The 20,041-nt window shown below is 46.7% G+C and overlaps 2 protein-coding genes across 4 annotated transcripts in view; both read right to left on the bottom strand.

Moving 5' to 3' along the window:
• Positions 1-1,290: 1,290 nt before the first annotated feature.
• On the bottom strand, positions 1,291-14,286 carry LOC128757853 (uncharacterized). The gene is made up of 3 exons (XM_053863435.1): positions 13,889-14,286; positions 13,540-13,607; positions 1,291-6,945 (listed from the first exon to the last, which is right to left on the bottom strand). The coding sequence occupies exon 3, from the start codon at positions 6,553-6,555 to the stop codon at positions 2,578-2,580; it is 3,978 nt and encodes a 1,325-aa protein (XP_053719410.1). The 5' UTR covers positions 6,556-6,945; positions 13,540-13,607; positions 13,889-14,286; the 3' UTR covers positions 1,291-2,577.
• A 1,917-nt stretch (positions 14,287-16,203) lies between these two features.
• shisa7b (shisa family member 7) overlaps positions 16,204-20,041 on the bottom strand; it is a 34,186-nt gene continuing 30,348 nt past the window's right edge. For all 3 annotated transcript variants that reach the window (XM_053863443.1, XM_053863444.1, XM_053863445.1), the window contains one exon: positions 16,204-19,768. In XM_053863443.1, the coding sequence (XP_053719418.1) occupies positions 19,354-19,768 (415 nt within the window). In that variant the 3' untranslated portion in view covers positions 16,204-19,353. The remainder of the gene's footprint in view (positions 19,769-20,041) is intronic.

The following is a 20,041-nucleotide window of genomic DNA, read 5'->3' as shown; positions in this document are numbered from 1 at the left end:
TAAAAATGTCGGCGTCGACGCTTCCTCCAGACTTGTGGGGCTGCCAAGGCTCAGTTGTCGAAATGGCGCCACCCCGTGGAAGATAGTTGCGTTGCTGTTTATTTGTCTTCAAGGTTTCCTAAGTCATGGAAAATAATTTCACAAATGGAAAATAGGTATCAAAGAAGCATTTAAATAATTTTCTCAGCAAGTTGAGTAAGTTAATGTGAATAATCTTAATCCGTTTTGAGGTCTATTCTTGTTTAATTTTTTAAATCTCAGTTAAATTACAATTGATACTTTGTCACTCTTTGTTTCTTATGTTTGATAATAACCATTATTGTCAGGATGTTAAAAGTTTGACCCAATGTTTTCCCTCCAGATTGGAGGCCCTGAGAACGATCCTAAATTCATGTGAGAGGGCGCCACCTTATCCGGAGACGGAGACTTCATGGTCTCATATTTTGAATCCTATCTTCAAGAGTCAGGAAGGAGTTTCACCATCTTCTTGTTTTAGCCGTTGGACCAATAATGCTTGACTTGTCCCCCTGAGGTGTTTCCATACACTTCTATGACAACATCTGGTGCTTCAGAACCTCGGATGTGGTCGCTCCACCTCCTGGTGCTGAGGCCTGGAGCAGCCAACCAACAGTACTTCAGGTGATAAACCTTATCACTGTTCTGTATGTAGTTGAGGTGAGTTTGGTTCAACTTCATCTTTGGTTGCGTGGAGGAGCGAGTGCTACGTTTCATCCCACACCATCTGCTCACCCCTCTCCTCCCTTTCCTTCTACGTGGTTACTCAGTCCCTCCAGGAGATGGCGATCTACTGACCAGAGTTCTCAAATCACCGTGATTTTCCCGCCAATTCCACCAATCTGCAGCATCATATTCTCTACCTTCTTGTTGTGATGAAGTCTTGTGCGACACCTAACGCTCACATCCCAACTCGGACGTGAATCCATCCATAAATGTCCAAATTCCCATGATTGAAATGTAGAATAGACAGAAGTAAAAACAGGGACCTGACTAGTGCAGCGTCACCTGAACATGGGGCGGACGTAAAACAAACATGGCTGACCGCCAGATCCAGCTCCGAAAATTTCATCCCAACTCTGAGGAACAGATCAGTAGCTACTGTTTTCACACACGCTCCACCGTTACCTCATACGCCACCCAGCCACACCTTTTTTATACACTTGAAATACTCATTGCTTTTTGCAACTAAAGCTTTTTTAGATTACTAACACACTTGCTTTTTACGAGTTAATTCACAAAGGTGCTTATTTCACATCATGTGATTCCAGAGCCATAAATGACTGAAACTTTCTCCCCATTAAAAAAAAAAAAATCTGCCATAAAAATCAGTCAATTTTGGCTGCAACAATCCATAACGTTTATGACATTGTAACATTTACAATATATTTCCAGTATCGTACTAGTACTTTATCTGCATTACTTTTTTGCTTCTCTAGCCTCTTTGTCTAGAAATAAAACTTGCTTGAGGGCCACATTATGGACGACGACTGTTGTGAGGGGCCACCCAACCAAAAGACAGCTATCGACTTATCGAAGAAAAAAAGTAAACGCAAAAACGTATAAAAAAATGTGTGGAACACTTGATTTTTTTTTCTTTTAATTTGATTTGGGGTTTTTGAACAACTCACTTTGAGGCAAAGAAAAGTAGAGTATTTGAGTAATAATATTACATGTTTTAGTTTTACAAAAGGTAAAAGAAAGAACACGTCTGAGTAGGACCTAAAAAAAATAACTATGCATACACAAGTTTGTTACAAAACCGGGTTTAACCGTGAGGGAGGCGGTGCCACATCAATACATACACTCATCCCGTCGTTTTACGAACACCAACTGCTCCGCCCCCCCACACACTGACCGGAACAATATCAACAATGATAAACTGAACTCATACTTGGGAGTAAAAAAAAAAATTAATATATAATAAAATATAATACGAATTGTACAACACACAGCGGGATATTTCCTTTTAAAATCCTGACACATGAACACTTTTTTTTTGCGTCAACACTTTCACTTTATGGTTAAACACTTATTTTAAAAAAGACAAAAGTAGTGTTTATGGAGAAATATCACCAACACATCTGTTGCACCCCATTTTCAGACCGACGGGTCGTTCTATGGAAGTAACCAGCAACGCGTTTTGTGACATCAGCAGCTGTGGAACCACTTTCAAAGTCAAAGGATGAATTCATCTCAAGGGCAAAAGTCTCGTCTGTAAACGCTGGTAACAAACATACAGGACTAAAAGGTTTAATAGTTTAGCTTGGAAAAATAAAGCAGTACTAAAGGTACCTCACCTCTATGATAGGCCTGTCCGTTTTTATGCGCAAAGAACTGCTAATGCAAAAAATACAAATTAAAAAAGTATAGAAAAGTAACCGGATGCAGTTTTAGGTGCTACGAAACCGTCCTTCTCCTTCAGGAATGGGGGTGTGAGAGTGGTTGGCAGAGAGTTGGCTTTTTCAAAGTCCATGCCGACACAACCATCTCATACATCAGCTCTGTGTGAAGCTCTGTCCGGTCACAGTGGTTGGAAAGAAGTTTTTGGAGGACACCTCACTAGCCGTACTCTGTCAACACAGTTGACCTCTGAGGCGGGAGCAGAGCTGGGGAGTCACTGTCGGACTGGTCAGGAGGCGGGGACTTAATTTTCATCAGTGCCCAGTTGGGCAGGTTGGCGCTCCGGCAGCAGAACTTGTGGCGCAACAGGAGATGGGCGTTCCAGAAGCGGTGATGGCATTTGTGGCATTGGAATGTGGCCTGCTTCAGGTGCAGGGCCCGGTGTTTCAAGGCTTTGTGCAGTGAGCTGGTGCGCTTGCCACACACCTGGCACTGCAGCCGGGCGTGGCGGCCTGAGATTCTGGGTGGGTGTCTGACGGCATGGTGAACCAGCAGGGAGCCCTTCTTTGAGTACATGGTGCTCGGGCATATGGGGCAAGGGAAGCGCTTTAGTGGGGTTTCCACTGAGGTCAGCCCCGAGACTTTGACCGCACCGCCGCACCAGGACTTCACTTGGATTTGACTGCCCCTCATCCTCAGTTGGGTCAAGAGCTTCTTCTTTTTTAACTGGGTCTGTAGCCGGCCACGCTTTCTCCTCAGCAACATCAGCTTCCTCCGGGTGTCTTTGCTCAGCGGCACACCAACCAGCTTCCCATCCCTCATGATACTGTGGATGACAACCCTCCTCTTTTTCTTCCGGTTCCTCTTTGTCGAGTCTTGCTGCTTCTGAAAGCTTTTTGAGCGATAGTGAAAAGGATGTTGCTGCTGCTGCTGCTGATGTCCCGCGACTTGCTGCTGAATATTTGGAGCGCCTGCGTAGTTCGAGCTCGATTCAGAATCGAAGTAAAGGGGCGAATATCCAGAGGGCTGCGAGTGGTTCACCCTCTGACCATTGCGATCGATGCCGTGCTGGGACAGTTTGTGCCGTACTAAGCTGTTGGAGTAGGCGAAGGCCTTACCACAGACTTCACACCGGAATGACTTCTCCATTCCAACGCCACCTCCATGTGCCGTTTGTTGATGTGCTGTCAGGTGGAAATAGTGACGGAAGGACTTCCAGCAAACGGTACAGGTGTACAACCTTTGGGAGGGAGTGCCAGACGTCGGAGACTTCTCTCCCTGCGAACATGAAGAAAAGTAGTCGGAGGTTCCGGTGTTCGCCGCCTGACTGAGGGCCGCGGCGGCAGCACCCTTGATTCTCCTTCCCTGGTTATCGATCTCGCCTCTTCTGTGCAGCTTCCCGTGTCTGACTAGACTCTGCGCATAAGCAAACATTTTCCCACACAGATTGCACTTGTAATTCTTTTGACCAGAGTGCACGGTCAAATGCTTGGTGAGGTGGAAGGGCTCGCGGAACATTTTCCCACACACTTCACAGGTGTGCGGCTTTTCGCCCGTGTGAACCCGGTTGTGACGCCGCAGCGTCTCGGCCCTCCTGAAGCGCTTGCCACACAGCTGACACCCGTAGGGACGCTCTGAGCCATCCCCCGGGGGCGCCGGGCTCCGCCTCCGCCTCACTGCTGTGTTGGGGTCCCTCTTCTCCCGGTGCTTTCTGGGCCGACTTATTTTCGTGTGATGCTGACTGGGATGGGACAAAGGCAAGGTAGAACCATTAAGCGGGGATGTGGAGGAGGGTCCGCTAAGGTTGCCAAACCCCAACCCCCCCAGCAATCCCCCGATGATGTCCCTTCTTTCACCATCTCGACTCTCCGTGTTGATGTTACAAGATGCAGCGGCTGCGGCAGCAATGGCCGACATGGCGCTGCTGGTGACCTCGTCCTCTGAATCATCCAACAAGGAGGAGAGTGGCAGGTGTGGCTGCGGTGGCTGCTGTTGCTGGTGGAGGTGATGGGGTTGCTGTTGACTCTGAGGGTGAGGATGAAGCGTAGGCGCTAAAGGGGCTTTACGAAGAGTTTGGTTGGTGAGGTCGCTGGCAAGTGCGTTCTCCGATGCGTACATGGTGGAAGTTTGTGTCCGTCTGTATTCATCGACCCCGGTGTTGTAGGGCGCCTGGGTCTGATAACGGTTTCTAGAGTAATCTCCTGCATACTTGTCATCTGTAATTCCAGCGGCGTCATTCGCAATATTCACTCGGTTTCCACTGCTTTCAATTTTGCTACTACTAGGGTTTGATGAGACTCCTTCCGCATTGCTTGATCGGCTTTTCGAGCTTCGGGGAGGTTTGCCACAGGCACCGGAGGCAGCGTGGTTTAATAGGGAAGTGCTCTCGCGGAAGCAACGGCCACAAGCTGGACACCTGAAAGGCTTTTCATCATGGATCTTCTCATGTCTCGTGAGGGACTCACGGCGGTTAAAGGACTTTTGGCAGATGGTGCAGACAAATGGCCGGTTTTCTGAGTGCGTGACACTGTGCTGGATCAGATGACCCCTCTTCTTGAATCGCTTCCCACATTCGCCGCAGCAGAATATCCTTTCGGGGCTAGGCGAGTTACAATCTGACTTCCGGTTCTCACTCTCCGGTGTGAGACCATGGCTCCTTAAATGCCGCCGAAGGCTGGAGAGATGCGTGAAGGTCTTGCCACATTCGCCACAGTGATAAAGTGGCTCGGGTTCAGGCTGGCTCGAGGAACCGTTACTGTGGCGGTCATGGAGTTTCGGCAGTTGTTGATTCCCATTTGCAACCAGCACGGATGTTGAGTTAGACGACTGAGGGGCAGAGGAAGAAACGGTGGAGGGTGGCTGTTGTGCAGACGAGGAGAGGTGAGAGGAATGTTGCTGCTCACTCCCCATGCCACTTATTCTGACCGGACCAGACCCGCCGCCCAAAAGTCCTGACGGGGAACTCTGGCTGAGGGAGGAACTGCTACTCTGACAGTTTGCAACAGAATTGCTGCTGTGGCTGGAATTGTCCGACTTCCTTTGCGGAAGGTAGCCGGCCATTGCCTTCTTCCTCCGGCTGCCTCCAGAAGAGGTGGACGACGAAGCGTCACCTGTCTGTTTCCCCTCCTCTTTTGACAGGGACAGATGGATCGGCAAAGGGAGAGGAATGCCTGCCTCTTGTTGCATTAAGGAAGCGATCTGATTGGAGGAAAGTACTGGAATGCCTTGGAAATCAAAACCACTAATGGTGGCAGGCTGGGGAGCTGGATGGAGAGGGTGTGGGTGGTGGGTGTGGCTGTGTGGGTGAGACAAGGCGTGGGGCGGCAGCTGCTGTTGCTGCTGCTGAGGCTGTGACGCTGAATGACTATGGGAGGAATGGAGGGCAGGGGGAGGGGCCAATGCAGAGTTGGACTCAGTGGTGCCCTGACTTAGACCCAGACCCAGGTGGTTATGAGTACCCTGCTGGACAAGGAACTGTTCAAGGCTGCTGTTGGTAGGGACTCCAGACAAAAAGTACTGATTGGCAGCAAGCATGCAGCTGAACTGTTGATGGAGGCTACGAGGATCTGACTGGCCTACTAAGGGTACTGCCGTGCTGCCGGAAGGGTTGCTGGGAGCGGAGGTGGAGGGAGAAGGCGTGGATGAGGAGGGTCCGGGAGATGGCTGGGGGACAGAGAGACCAGGATGCAGAGGTGGAGGTGGTGGGGGAGCGGGAGCGACCACTGCAGTGCTGCTGCTCCCACCAAAGTCAAACCGTCCCATCCCAGAGTGCAGCTGCTCCTGTGCAAGCGCGGCTTCGGCCGGGTGAAACGGCCGCAGGAACTGGGGATATCCTGCCGACGCGCTTCCACTGCTACTGCTGCTGCTTAGCTTACTGGACTTTCTATGAGATGAAGAGGAAGACTGGCTTTGGTGGGAGATTGAAGGTGGCGCACCCATTTTGGCGAACAACGAGGAGGAGTCGGCAAAGGCATTACTGCGAGAGCTCTGGAGCGAGCCGAGTCCGAGTCCCGAAAGAAGGCTTCCAGAGCTGTCGGCGCTGGGCTGGTGCTGCTGCTGGAGCTGCTGCTGATGCTGCAACTGGACCTGTTGTTGGTGGCTCAGCTGCCGGTCCAACCCAAGACCTTTAAACTGATGAGCTTGGTGACCACTCAGCATTTCAAGAATGTCCATGGGGTATTTACTAAACTGGAACATCTCCCAATCCAGCAATGACTGTTAGGTCCAGGGATTACAACACAATCTTCAGTCCTTGGGAGCTGCAGGTCGCAACATGAGATTGAAGATCCAAAGCAATAATCCAAAGATGTCAATCCTCAGGATAATGCAGCCCTCTAATTTAAATGCAAGGATGAAACCTTTTTAGAGCTTCAGAGTCAATGTTACGTAAATGCATCATGATGCAAAAACGGTTAAAAGAATAATTTAAAAAAAACAAAACTAAAAACAAAAGTCTGTAGTGTTTTCTCTCCGGCGTCCATCGCAGTCCATATTCGGTAAACGATTCCAGGAAGCGAGTCCAACACTGCTGAGACAGAACTGCCGTTTCACCTTCCTGTTGAGCCTTCATGGAGTTCTCCTCGTGGCCTGTGGGAAGACGTGTTCAGTGGTCAGATAGAAATTCACCTTTAGGAAAACATAACTAGTGTTTAACACCTGAAAAAAGGAAGATGTGGGGGGCTCAGTAGTCGATAAATCAACTCAAAATCGGTTAAAAAGTACAAAAAAATACCTCGATGGTAATATTGCTGGAATTGCTTGTGTTAGAGTGGCTGAGTGCACGTGAGAAAGAGAAGTTACAGGTGGAGTACAAAGAGAGGAGTGAAGCAGACTGGAGGCCTGAGCAGACATTGTAACTCATTTGAGGGTCGTAGGAGGCTGGAAAGTACCATCTTCTCCAGAGCTGGTCCTGATAAGAGCCACCTGGGTCTGGAGGAGGGGAGCGTGCCTTGTGATCGTTGCCATGGCGACGAGGGAGCAGGCGACCGGCAACGACTGAGGACCAATCAGATGAGGACAGAGCCCCACGCGCAGAACTTTGGTGTATAAAGGTTCAAGACCTCAGTTTTTTTGACGCTCTACCGGACCACTACTAATGCTAAGTCAGGTGTAGCTGCGGACCCAGAATTCTGCGTATGTACTAAACTCCTCAGTCAGGGGAGACATTTCTTGGATATAACTTGTATGTAAATGACTCACAAATAAATGCGGAGGTCAATAGTACGATGGCAAATAAGGGCACCGACTTGTACATGCCAGCAAATCGTGATGCGCTTGTCATCACACAGGAACAAGCACCTGTTCCAAGTGAGGTAAGAAGAGCGACTGAGCCCTTTCACTTTCTCATGAAAACACAAAATAAATACATGGTTTGGTGGTTTGGTTTGGTGAAGTGATTTAAGCAGAGTGAAAGAGAAATTAAAGAAAACGGGAAAATATTTGTTGTTATGCGTCAACTAAATTTATTTTACGAAATTTCGTACCACCAAATTCATCACAGCCCAAACATTTATATCCGGACATTAATAAATGAGACCCACGTTTTCTTTCTTTAGAAAATCAACAAATCATCTTTATCATTCGTTATAAAGGCAGAAACGTGAAGCAGGAAATGGTGCCGAACTAATGTGTGGTTTTGAAGTCATACCGTCCATCATTTGTCCTCCCTCACCAAGCTACATTGTGGCCCCTATTTTGGCCGACTCCTTTGATGTCTGTGTGGTGAGCACCGTTCACAGCTTAAGTGTGACACGTACAATTATATGATGGTCAATTGGACTATGACTCGCACCTGTTACAAGAAGACAAGAAGTCCTTTCATAGATGCTCCCAGAAGCTCAACATTTAGTTCTATATAGTGTCATGACAAAGAAATAATCTTGTCATCTTGAGCATATTCTTCAGTACAGAGCCACTCACAAAGAAAGGCGCTAGTAACTGGCTGACGCAGAAGGCCACATGACTCTTCTCCAGCAGTCTCCAAGTCCTGAAAGCTACCAGCCACTCGCCAGCAGGGGGAGTTCTTGCTTCACTTCAGAAGGCAGAACTGCTCTGGTCTATTTGTACAGGGAGCATCAGGTTTAACACTTCAATGTGACACTCCTCCAGGTCCAAGGCAGATGACAGTCATCCTTACTCTGAACTCTGAACAGGAAAACCACACCTTGACACCGGCTTCAAAGTCAGAAGTAAGTCCGGCGACCAATAGTAAACCAGAAAACTTGGGTGGACTCAAGTGAGTAGTACTTGACAGGTATCAGGTCAAAACAGCAGTGCACACGCCCTCCTGTGCACCTCATGTTTGGAGGGCACCTTTTTCCACTGGCATCCTTCAAACTTGTATTTAAATTATTGACAGAAACTAATATGTGAAGGAGGCAGTTTGAACTCGCTGGAATAAGCCACTGAACAACGCACTCACTCCCACAAAGAGATTCTACACCTCCACTGATCCACAGGTCTGTCAGTCCTCACCGTGATGTACAGCTCAAAAGATAAACAACAAGCAAAGAAAGCCACTCCCAAAAAGTGGATGATTATAGCACCAGTGTAGGGGAACTGTTCACCTGAGGATGATAGCGAGATACAGAACTGATCAGATGACATCATACCATTGAGAAAAAGGCGTTTGTGCTTCTCAAATGTGACGTTTGGGCGCGGAAGTACGTCCTCTCACGAAGACAGGTGAACAGAAGCCGTAAAATGAATCAGATTTAATTCCTAGTTCCGTCTGTGGGAGGGACAATTGTGTTTCTTCAAGTCCACGTGGGAGTGATGTTTAAAGAATGCTTCTTTGTTAATTACACAAAACGGAGCGTCAGAGTGTTTCAATGTCAGCACAATGGCATTTTCCTGGATCAGCTGATCAGCCTCCACATTATTCAGTTAAAAATAATCCCACCTGAGTGAGGGACTGGCGTTTAGAGAAATATGTTGGTCAGAAGGAGCTCCATTGTGTCTTTGTGGACCTGGAGAAAGTGTACGACAGAGTGCTAAGACAAGAGTTGTGGTATTGTATGAGAAAGTCTGGAGTGGCAGAGAAGTGTGTTGGAGTGGTGCAGGACGTGTGCCAGGTGTGAGACAGTGGTGAGGTGTGCTGCAGGTGGAACAGAGGAGCACAAGGTGGAGGTGGGACTGCACCAAGGCTCAGCTCTGAGACCCTTCTTGTTTGCCATAGTGATGGACAGGTTGACAGAGGAGGTTAGACAAGAAGCCCCTTGGATCATGATGTTTGCAGATGACATTGTGATCTGTGGTGAGAGCAGGGAGCAGGTGGAAGATCAGCTAGAGAGGTGGAGGTTTACCTCAGAAAGGAGAGGAATGAAGGTTAGTCACAGTGAGACGGAATCCATGTGTGTGGATGAGAGGGAGCCAAGTGGACAGGTGAAGTTACAGGATGCAGAGATAAAGAAGGTTTGTATGGTTTGGAAACAGTGGCACTGAGGAGAAAACAGGAGGCTGAGCTGGAGGTAGCAGAGATGAAGATGCTGAGCTTCTCTCTGGGAGTGAGCAGGATGATGATAGGATCAGAGGGACAGCACATGTGCTCAGGTGTTTAGGAGACCAAGTCAGAGAGGCTGGATGGAGATGGTTTGGACATGTACAGAGGAGAGAGAGAGAGAGAGAGAGAGCCAGTACATTGGTAGATGAAGATGTTGAGGTTGGAACTGGCAGGCAAAAGGTGGAGAGGAAGGCCACAGAGGAGATTGATGGAGGTGCTGAAGGAGGACATGAGGTTTGGAGGGTTGAGAGAAGAGGAAGCAGAGGACAGGGGGAGGAAGGTGATCCACTGTGGCCACCCCTGAAGAGAGAAGCCCAAAGAGAAAGAAGAAGAAGAATGTTGAGCAATGTTGTCAACATGAATGCAACACTTTTTAAGTTTATATCATGTTTTACCTGAATTAATGTTAGTACAAAACAGACTTGTCCTTGTTGCAGTCGCATTGTTGGAACACAAATAAGAGTCGGATGGTTTGTCGATGGCCATAACAGATTAGGTTACATGACACCTCAACACATGTACTGCGTTGGAGCGGCTCGTGGAGTGTTTCTGTGTTTTGATCATGTATTTGTTCTTCCTAAAAATAGAGCCATAACCTGGCCCGCTTCAATGGCCACAACTCATGTCTCATCTCTCTGGTGATGGAGGAAACAAAAGGGCAGACAATGTAAACAATGACAAAAAGTTGCAAAACTTAAGACACAAATGAACGAACAAGCGATGGGGTCAGTGGATGAAGGATGGAAACCTCAGGGAAGTAAGGCAGTGCACCAGCAGGTATCTGACGGTGCAATACGTATCCAGATCCAGCAGCTACGATATGATATATCATGATATATTGCGATACTGCAAGTACGGCGACATAGTGAAATATTCGCAAACAATACAAGAAAAAAATCCAACCGAATAAATCTGGTCCACGTTGCTTATATGCCATGTCAGTGTGCTGAGTTCGCTGTTGTCGTGTTCACTCCTAGGTGCCACTCGAATGACTGGCTGCCCACCAGTGGTCGGAAGCTTCAGAAGTGGCACGCAAATGGAAAATGGTGGTCCCTTTGTCAAAGACAAGGTGGCACACAAAGAGGAGTCTTTGGACGACTAGACCAGGACCACATCCAACCATGACAACACTAGACGTATAATTATGGGTAGAAAGAAAGGCAATAAGAAACTCTCTTCCCTGCAAAGCTAAGAGTCCAGTTTCAAGATGGTGCAGTGATTTGAACCCCAGAGATATGGCACATCCTAACCAGCAAGTGACAAAGACAGGCTTCAGAAACAGGCTCAACAACCTTCTCAAAGTCACCAAATATCATCCACATACCGCTGATGCTGTCGACATAAGCACTGAACTGCAACTACGACTTTATTACAAACTCAAAACACAATAGGAATCACTGTCACATCTATGATACATTTCCCACAGGGCTACGGAATAATAGCTGTCAGAGACAAGCCGTCTGGTCAAAGACAATCACTGTGAAGGTTGTGTCAAAGGACAAACATTTAATTATTAGGTACTGAGTTCAGAGACAAGCAACACCAGAAAGCCTCCCCCAAACTTGGGTGACACATGAGGGCACACTGGCATCAATAAGAAAGCTACATTCAGACGGCATCGATAAAGAATGGCAACTATTTACAGCAGCTAAATCTACATAGAAAAATATCACACGGCTCAGTGCATAACAGTTAGTGCCTCACCATCAGAATTAGTTTTCCATTTTTTTCATATTGACATTGACATTTTCATATCAAATTTCATATTTCATATTTCTATTTGCAACACTTGACTGAATGACTTGATACTGTTGTGGAGCTCCATTTGCTGGCGAAACTAAAGTGGTCCAATGGAAAAGAAGAGCAAAACACGGTGATGTGTTCATGAGCCAACCACCTGACCTAGATGGCAGCCAGAAATGACATGTTGTAGCACTGTAGTATACGAGTAATGTCGCCCTCCATCCCTCCTTTACAGGCTGTGCACAAGCCGATGCTTCAAGCACCTGGAGTAAACCAGGATATGGGATACTGGGCTTTCATTCTAACCGCCCGAGGGCTTGTTTCAGTTGCACTGAAACTCAGACCGTTGATAGGGAGGAGTTTGCTGATGTCACGTCTGGCTCAGTAATGTTTCAGGACCCAAACAAAGGGATTTACATTTTGAAAGGTGTCATGACAGAACTTCTAAACAGATTTGCGGCCAGGAAAGAGTGGACACTTCAGAGCTACAATGACATCATATAATAATAATAATAATAGTAATGTAACCCATTATTTAATGATGTTTTTTTTAATCCCTGGCGCTGCAATTCTGTCCAATCTTTCCACCAATTCCCCCAATGTGTCACCAAGGCTTATAGCATGTGGCAGCAGCAGCTGAGGAAGGTTTGGTCCTGGTCAGACTTGATGGATGTTTATCTTCAGCAAGCCACCACTCATTGGAATGACAGTCTCTTGACAGCCTGAGCGTAGCATCCTCAAACAGAGGGCGGGGCCACACGTCAATGACTGACAGGTCTCACATTCACAGCATGGCTGATGTGAAAACTCTGTTTGGACGAAGGCAATCTATTGATGGTTTCATCGAGCCTGTGTCACATGGCTACCAAAGTTAAAGTCGCAATACAGCTCATTTTATTACACAGCTCTGCTGCTAGTGTGTAAATACGAACAGTAGCTTAAAAAAAAAGTTACATCCAACCATGATGATGATGTCATAATGCTCACGTCAGCGCACCCTCACTTTTAATGCTTAAAAAAAGGAGCTAATCATATTTTTAATCTACATATTTTAGATTAATACGCCAGTGAACAAGTCTGCTCTCCAACTCCACCTCAATCCTGCCCTCACGATCAGCTCCATATAAACACAAGTGCTCACACAACAAACCATAAGACAAACTGTGAAGCATCAGATGGGCTCATGGATTCTGAAGTTCAAGTGAGTAGCTCATACTTCACTATTAACAAAAATTATCAGTCTACTTGTGCATGAAATTCTCTCACTTTCACTTGTGGAACACTGTTTTATTTCTGTGCGTTTTGCAATTTTGCATGAGCATAGAAAACATGGACGGAATATATTGTATTTTTGCAATTAGCAAACTCATTTGTGATGAAAACAGACATAAAAATAACAATAATATCAAACTGAAACTCGACAAAGCTCTTCCTCGCTGAACAAACAAACTTGTCTTTTGAATCTGGGGTTTTTACACTGTTGTAAATTTCATATCAGAGAATCAAAATGTTTAGAGCAAATAACTAAATAGCTGATTTTCTTTTTTTCTGTGGTTCCTTTTTTTCGCGATATATGTTCTGCTGACTGACAGCGGTCCAAACACACAATAAACAGCAACACTGGGTCATTTGAAATCATCACTGACCTGGATATTGTGTTAAACAGCGATAACCCTCCGAGTTTTTAATTAGCAAGAGGAAACGGACCAGAAAATAAACCGTCTTGGCCCAGAAAACAAGCTCAGGTTGAAGAGATGAGTGCATCTCAAGTGCACTGGGTAACGCTGTGCATGTTTCTTGTGGGTGCAGCAGGGCACCGACTCTGTATTTGGAGCCTTATGAACAGATGTTGCTGTGATATACGAGTGAAACGGCATGGTATTAGAGCATAACAGTGTTGGAGGGGACACGTTCAGAAGTGGTGTTGTGCATCTCACCTGCTGATCTCCACCGGAACCCCACAGTCACTCATCGGCTTGTCCTGCTCCGCCTTGGGCTCCGGAACCTGAGGAGAAGCGAGCAGGTCACACATGACCGTCTGCAAACACAGCCTCCATCCTCAGATAAAGGTGCGAACGACACGCCGCGTGCCGTCCAGGTGTTGCCGTCCAGATGTCACACCGACAGGACAGTCGGGGGGGAGGTCAGCCCTAATGTCGGGGACCCCGGTGAGAACTCAGAAGTGGGCGGAATCAGGGGTTCGGGCAGCGGCGCTACAGTTAGCCTAGCACCGAGTTCGCTGCTAACGCATTAGCCAACAAACTGGCTTCTGTTTTGGCTTCTCACCGAGCAGCGCGTCGCGTCCGCCGGCGGGGAAACAGCTCACGAACGCCCGCGCAGACCTGTGACGAGCCGGGCTGGAGGGTCGGCCGTGACAGCGGAGTCCCTCCTGGCTGTCAGCGGGGCCTTGGAAAAACACCGTGGAAGGCCCGCCTCTCCATCGGCCCGGGAGCTTCTCAGTCGCTGGCCCGCTCCGAAACCTCCATTGTCTGCCTCCGCGGTTCACTTTTCACCTCGCCCGCTTCGGTCCGCTTCCCAGCCCCGGCGTCTTTGTTGACTTTCCGCTGTGTTCCGTGTGCATTCCTCCTGCCTTCGGCTGACTGTTCTCCGCTGTGGATCGGGTCTCGGTGCCCCCCCCCCTCCGGAGACGGCTGCTGCTCCGATGCTGCCTGTGTTAAGATGGTCGTTTCCTGTCTGCATAATGGTTCCGGGTGGCACCGTGTCGGGGGTCACCGGTGCCTCGGTTCCCCCGACCGCCGCAACGCTGCAGAACTGCCTGACGAATTAAGAACCATTCTCGAGTGCGAGTCCTTGCACAAGCACAAGCATTGGCGAGTAAATTATTTAAAAATTAAGCGACTTTTATTTTCCTACAAACGCTGCCAAACCACAAAACACACACGTTTAATTGTTATTTTGACAGTTTGTTCATCGTTTTTAGACAGAAATAAATATAAATAAATCATATATAAATAATAAATAAATCAGATGTATTTCGTTAATAATCCGTTTTAATCATTATTTGTCAAATGGTCAAAGTCACTGTGTTTCTTAGGTCATTTTATCCTGATCAGAGTTGGTGATGCTTAATAAAATGTGTATGTAAAATCATGTAGCGTGACACAGGACTGAGTGTAGTTCTAGTAAATGACACCAAAGGGCGCTCCTGTATATGCAACCGGCTTTATGCGCTTCAAATTTACTGACACAAACGAGGCAAGGGCCACATTTGGAGCGTATGTTTTTGGCCCTCTGGAGAAATGATTTTCCATTAGGTTTTCTTGAGGAACACGACTCATCTGCCCTCACGAGCATCACGCACACCTCAGACATGACCTGAACAGTGTGGCCCCGGGGGCCTCATGTGGCCCTCATGAAGTCAGACTGAAATTATGAAGCGGATCAACAAGAAATATGTCCAGCAATAATCTGAATTCTAAATACAACTTTGAGGACTTGCTTCTCTGTACTCTACCTTTTTATCCCACTGACCATTTTTCCGTCAAAAAGACCTTAAAATTGAAAAAAAACTAAAATAAAAAATATTAAAATAAAATGCTCATTAAAAACATGTTCTGTAAAAACTCAAAATTATATAATCATATAACCTATTTTACAATGTGTGAACAACTTTGAAATCTGACTTTGCAGGATTTGTTTTTAAAATATTTATTTACAATTTTTTTTTGTTTTACATATGTATTTACTTTTTCTGTCTGCACTTTTCGCTTCATCTTCTTCATTTCTTCTTTCTTGGGGTTCGAGGAAATGTAATTGCACGCCCCTGGTGTCGACAGTTATTAAATGAAAGTTATGAAATCAACCGTGTCTCGGCACTAAAACAGGATACAGACAAAATTTCCCCCTAACTAAATTTTAATTGGCCATTTTAGCAGTTATTTTTAATGGCAAGACTTAAAAAAATGTTACTGAATCTGTTTGTTTGCAAAATAGCTAGCTTAACGTTATCTGTAGAGATTTAAAAACTACAATAATACTTAAAAAAAAAAACTTGGTGGTGATAGATTTGTCTCTGTGTCAGCTGAAAAACAAAACATGACTTTATCAAACAATAAGATCAATAAAACAACCGGCTGTGGTGTCAGGCCAACAAAAAAGAAGTTCAGCTTCACAACTTTTAAGAACGAATGATGACAATAATATCAGACGACAGATCACATTGTGCGGAAAAGATCTGTGCCTTTTTAGTTTAATTCTCTTTTCTGTCTTCTATCATTCATTTGCAATCTGTGTGTTGCTTCTCTGTCATTCACCATTTGGATTTGTGCCTCGCATAAAGGTTTATTTATCTTACATAACAACAAGCTAAAATCCGTGCCTCACAAAACACCACCCACTCCTGCAATCCCTGGCTTCACCTGACTCAGAAACACCACAACATCAAATGGACTTCAGGTGCAGCCTGGCACACGACCTTTGACTCCAGCCCTTGTGCTCATCACATCAGAGGTTGAAGGTTCCATTCTCCACAGGACCATCGCTCGAGTCCTGATGGCTGAGCCAAAGATCTGCTCCACAGACGGACATGCAGCTTTTCGTATTTCAAACGCACAAAACATCTCGAACACATTGTTCTGAGTGGGATTTTTTTTTTTTTATTCTTATTATCAACGTACCAGTATGATTTTGTACAAACGCAAGAGTTAATCACCAATAACAAAAGGGTCGCACATCACTTTTGCTTGGACCTCGGACATATTAGAGGGGGTGTAGTAAATAAATGTATCATACAGTTTGAGGTATGCAGAGTAGATTTGAGATTACAAATATGTCCATGCCTGTTCCTCCTCCGCCTCCTTCCACAGTGGTGATGCAATCACACGCAGACGTCCACTCACACCCATAAAGGGACAAAACGGTTTCACCGACGTTCACCGTCGTGTTTCTGGCTCCTGTAGCCAAACACTGTTTCTAGCCAGCCTAAATCTGGTATCACAGTCCACTCTGTGTTGGGGATGACCTTTGGTGCCTGTCGCTGAGGAGCTCTGATATACGGGTGGTGGCAGCAGGACTGCTGGGCCTAAGGGGCGCACGCTCACCTCAAACCTTCCCTCCGCACATGGAAAGCAGAACGAATGTAAAAGAGGGTATTTTAGGAAACAATGCTTGGCATTCTGTGCGTGGGCGTCCCGGGGCTAGATGAACATGCAGACGACTCCCCTTAAAATAAGACTGATTCGTGTCGACATTTCATCGCACCTCTCAGGACACGTGGAATTTGGTTCAGCCGACTGCTGTCGGTAGGAAGACATGCCATGACGCAACAGGCTGGATGCAAGCTGGCAGATTCACACCCTCATCTGAGTTGGGAATCGATGGTGAAACTTTGGTGGTTTAGAGGTGTTTATCAGTGGCATGTGTGGCATGTGCCGCGACAGCTGGTGCCATGCTGCGTCGGAGAACTTTATAAGACACAGCTTAAAATCAAATTGAATATAACAATTTAAACTACTTCCCAAAATGTGACGTTACTTTGGGGTTGCTAAGTAAGATGGCTAGCGCTACATGCTAGCATCGGCATCACCGTTTAGCGGCTAGGACTCTGTGACATGTGTGAGCACAACAACAAGGTAATCATTATATTATAGATTTGATTTAATGTTGCGTATTTTACGAAGTGGCAGAGGTATGTGCTCTCTGAGTACTTTACTAGTTCACAATATTGGTTTGATCTGGTTTCATCGCTGTATATGACTAATATCAAAGGTCCTGTCCTCCACAAAAAGTACACACATTTGTGCCATGGCAGCTGGCGCCATGCTACGTTGGGAAACTTTATAAAACACAGCCTAAAATAGAATACAATAATTTAAACTACTTCCCAAAATGTGACGTTACTTTCGGGTTGCTAAGTAAGATGGCTAGCACAACATGCTAACGTCGGCATCACCATTTAGCGGCTAGGACTCAAATTTAAAAATTATTTTGTAGATTAGATTTAATGTCGTGTTTTTTACGAAGTGGCAGGTGTTTGCGCTCTCTGAGTACTTTACTAGTTCACAATATTGGTTTGCTCTGGTTTCATCGCTGTATATGTCTTGTTCTACACAAGATGCACACACATTTGTGCTCGTAAAGCGACGACAGAAAAGTGTTGATCCTGCATGTTAAAGTAGCCGCCAAGGAAACCCTCCAGTCACAGTCGAGGCTGCCTCTTCTTCATAACATCAGTGAACAATGCAGCGGCCGTTTTCGGCCCCTGAAGACACCAGTCTTTCAATCTGTGAAATGTTGATATGAACGACAAACGCTTGTTAAAGTAATCCAAGTTAGCTTGTAAACAAAGAGTCAGCATTCCAAAGACAAAGGAGACACGGGGCTACAAACACATACAGAAACAGACACACACCGTGACATCATAAGTCAGCACTATGACATCATCAACGCTGGCATCGGACATGCGTTTTGTTTGCATCGGCTCTTTTTCTTCTCCAGACAGTTAAATTCCTGTAGAAATGTTTCAAACGTAGGAAGTTCACAGAGGTTAAAAAAATAATATATGTGTGGAAGTTAAACACACTAGCGGTCACTCCGAGTGGAAGATGAGAACCTCGAGCTCGAGTCCTTTACAAGTCCGAGCGGCCCAAGGCTCAAGCTCACGGCTGCTCGGAGAGTTCTAGAAAATAGAAATGTATGACATCATCATGGCCAGGGCTTCTCCCATGCTGATTCCTCCGAAAAGAAACGTGATTAAAAGTCGCGTAAAAGTTCACCGAATAAGCGGCAGGATTTTTTTTCCACTCGATACCGAAAATGGGTAGTTAGCACACGGGCATGCCTCCGACAAAGACACAGAGATAAAACCATAAGTGAGGCAACACTGTACAGAGCAAAGACGCACAAAGAGAGTTCGGTTTAGCCCTTAGTGGAAAGATTTTGCTCTCCTGTATCCCAACCCCCCCACAGCAACCCCCCCACGCAGCCTGTCGTATGAGTTGAGCAGCTGAAGTGTGTGGCATCGTCGACCCGCAGGGGTCACCCTGCTTCAATAAAAAACACATTTGAGAGGTTGTTTTTTTTCTTTTTTTTTTTTTTTTTTTTTGAAAAGTCAGACCCATGCAATTTTGATGAAATCAAAGGGAGTTCCGTCCGCTAAAATATGGACTATCTTTAAGCGCGGGCTCACAGCACAATGTTTCGTAAATGGCACACCAACGGGTTTCGACTGTACAAAGGCTCGCTCCTCCTCCTTCGTAGGTTTCTTTTTTTTTTTTAATCGAGAATTCAAATTTCAGTCAAGGCCAGAGCACATCACTGCTTTTTGTGTTGCTGTGGCGGGAATATTTGAGCTAGCAGCTAGTGAGCGATCGCACAGGTTTTGGCAACGTCTTCTGGCTGTGTGCGCTTAAATCAAACTGGGTCGAGCAACACAGCCTTGAAGTGGAGCTAACCATGACAAGCTAACATCGGCTAGCATTAGCTAACTTCTGCCAGCGCTCACCTTAAATGCTGGTGAGACAGTTTGTGTCGTTTTTGGCTTTTTTGGAAGCTCCCCGGCCGGATTTGTTTTTGAAATCACAGCCGGAGGAGGAAATGGCAGACTGCCCCTAGCCTTCAGGTTTGGGGGAAAGACCTACCTCAGTGGGGTTGGTCTTCATTGGGAACCATTTTAGATTTGGAAGCGGGGAAAATCGGAGTGACCTCGCGCTGAACGCTCGCCACAAATTCCCGAGAAAAAAAGCCTCTTCCTTCTCCCAGTCTGACGTCTACTGGTCTTCCTCATCGCCGCCTCACACGGTCACTTCGTTCTTGCTCCCCGTCCGCAGCCCCTGCCCCCCTCCCCCACCCGGGATGAAGTGCAGCTGTTCGATGGTGTTCTGCCGCTTGCTGGCGAACGCCATGCGCCGGGCATTCGGGTGAGCTCCGCCGTGGCCCCCGTGAGGCTCCCATCCGCCGTGCATCATCCCCGCCGAGCTGCGTTCGTGCTCGTGGCCGGACGTCGGGTGCGAGTTCATCTTGATCATGTGGTGTCGGTCCATGGACGGCGTGACACAGATGTTCTGCTGCGACTGCGCCTTCTGGTGGTGGCTGAGCCGCCCCATTGTGGGAACCATCCCTCCTCCGCCTCGGTCGCCTCCAATGAGACCCATCCCCATCAAGCGATCCTCCAGTCGGTCTGGGGAGACCAGGAGTCTCTCGTGGGACCTGGAATCAGAGGTCAGTCAGACTGAAACCCTCCAAGTTCTGACACTACTGGCTCCACCTTCCCAGGTAGAACAGGTGTAAAAAGAACAATGTAAATTAATTGGGATGACGTGACACAAAGCACACAGACAGTACTGCTGATCTTGGCTGGCAAAGTTTGACTATTTCAATACAGTTTTGTGTGTGGATCCTTCACATTTTCACTTCAAATGAAGGTTTAAAAAGCAGCCTATACTCCAAATGAAACTTTCCTATCCACAGACAGATGAACCA

The sequence above is a fragment of the Synchiropus splendidus genome, chromosome 4 (assembly GCF_027744825.2).
Source record: "Synchiropus splendidus isolate RoL2022-P1 chromosome 4, RoL_Sspl_1.0, whole genome shotgun sequence".
Lineage (NCBI taxonomy): Eukaryota > Metazoa > Chordata > Actinopteri > Syngnathiformes > Callionymidae > Synchiropus > Synchiropus splendidus.
Note: the sequence above shows the minus strand (reverse complement) of the source record. Positions and strands in the feature narration are given on the sequence as shown.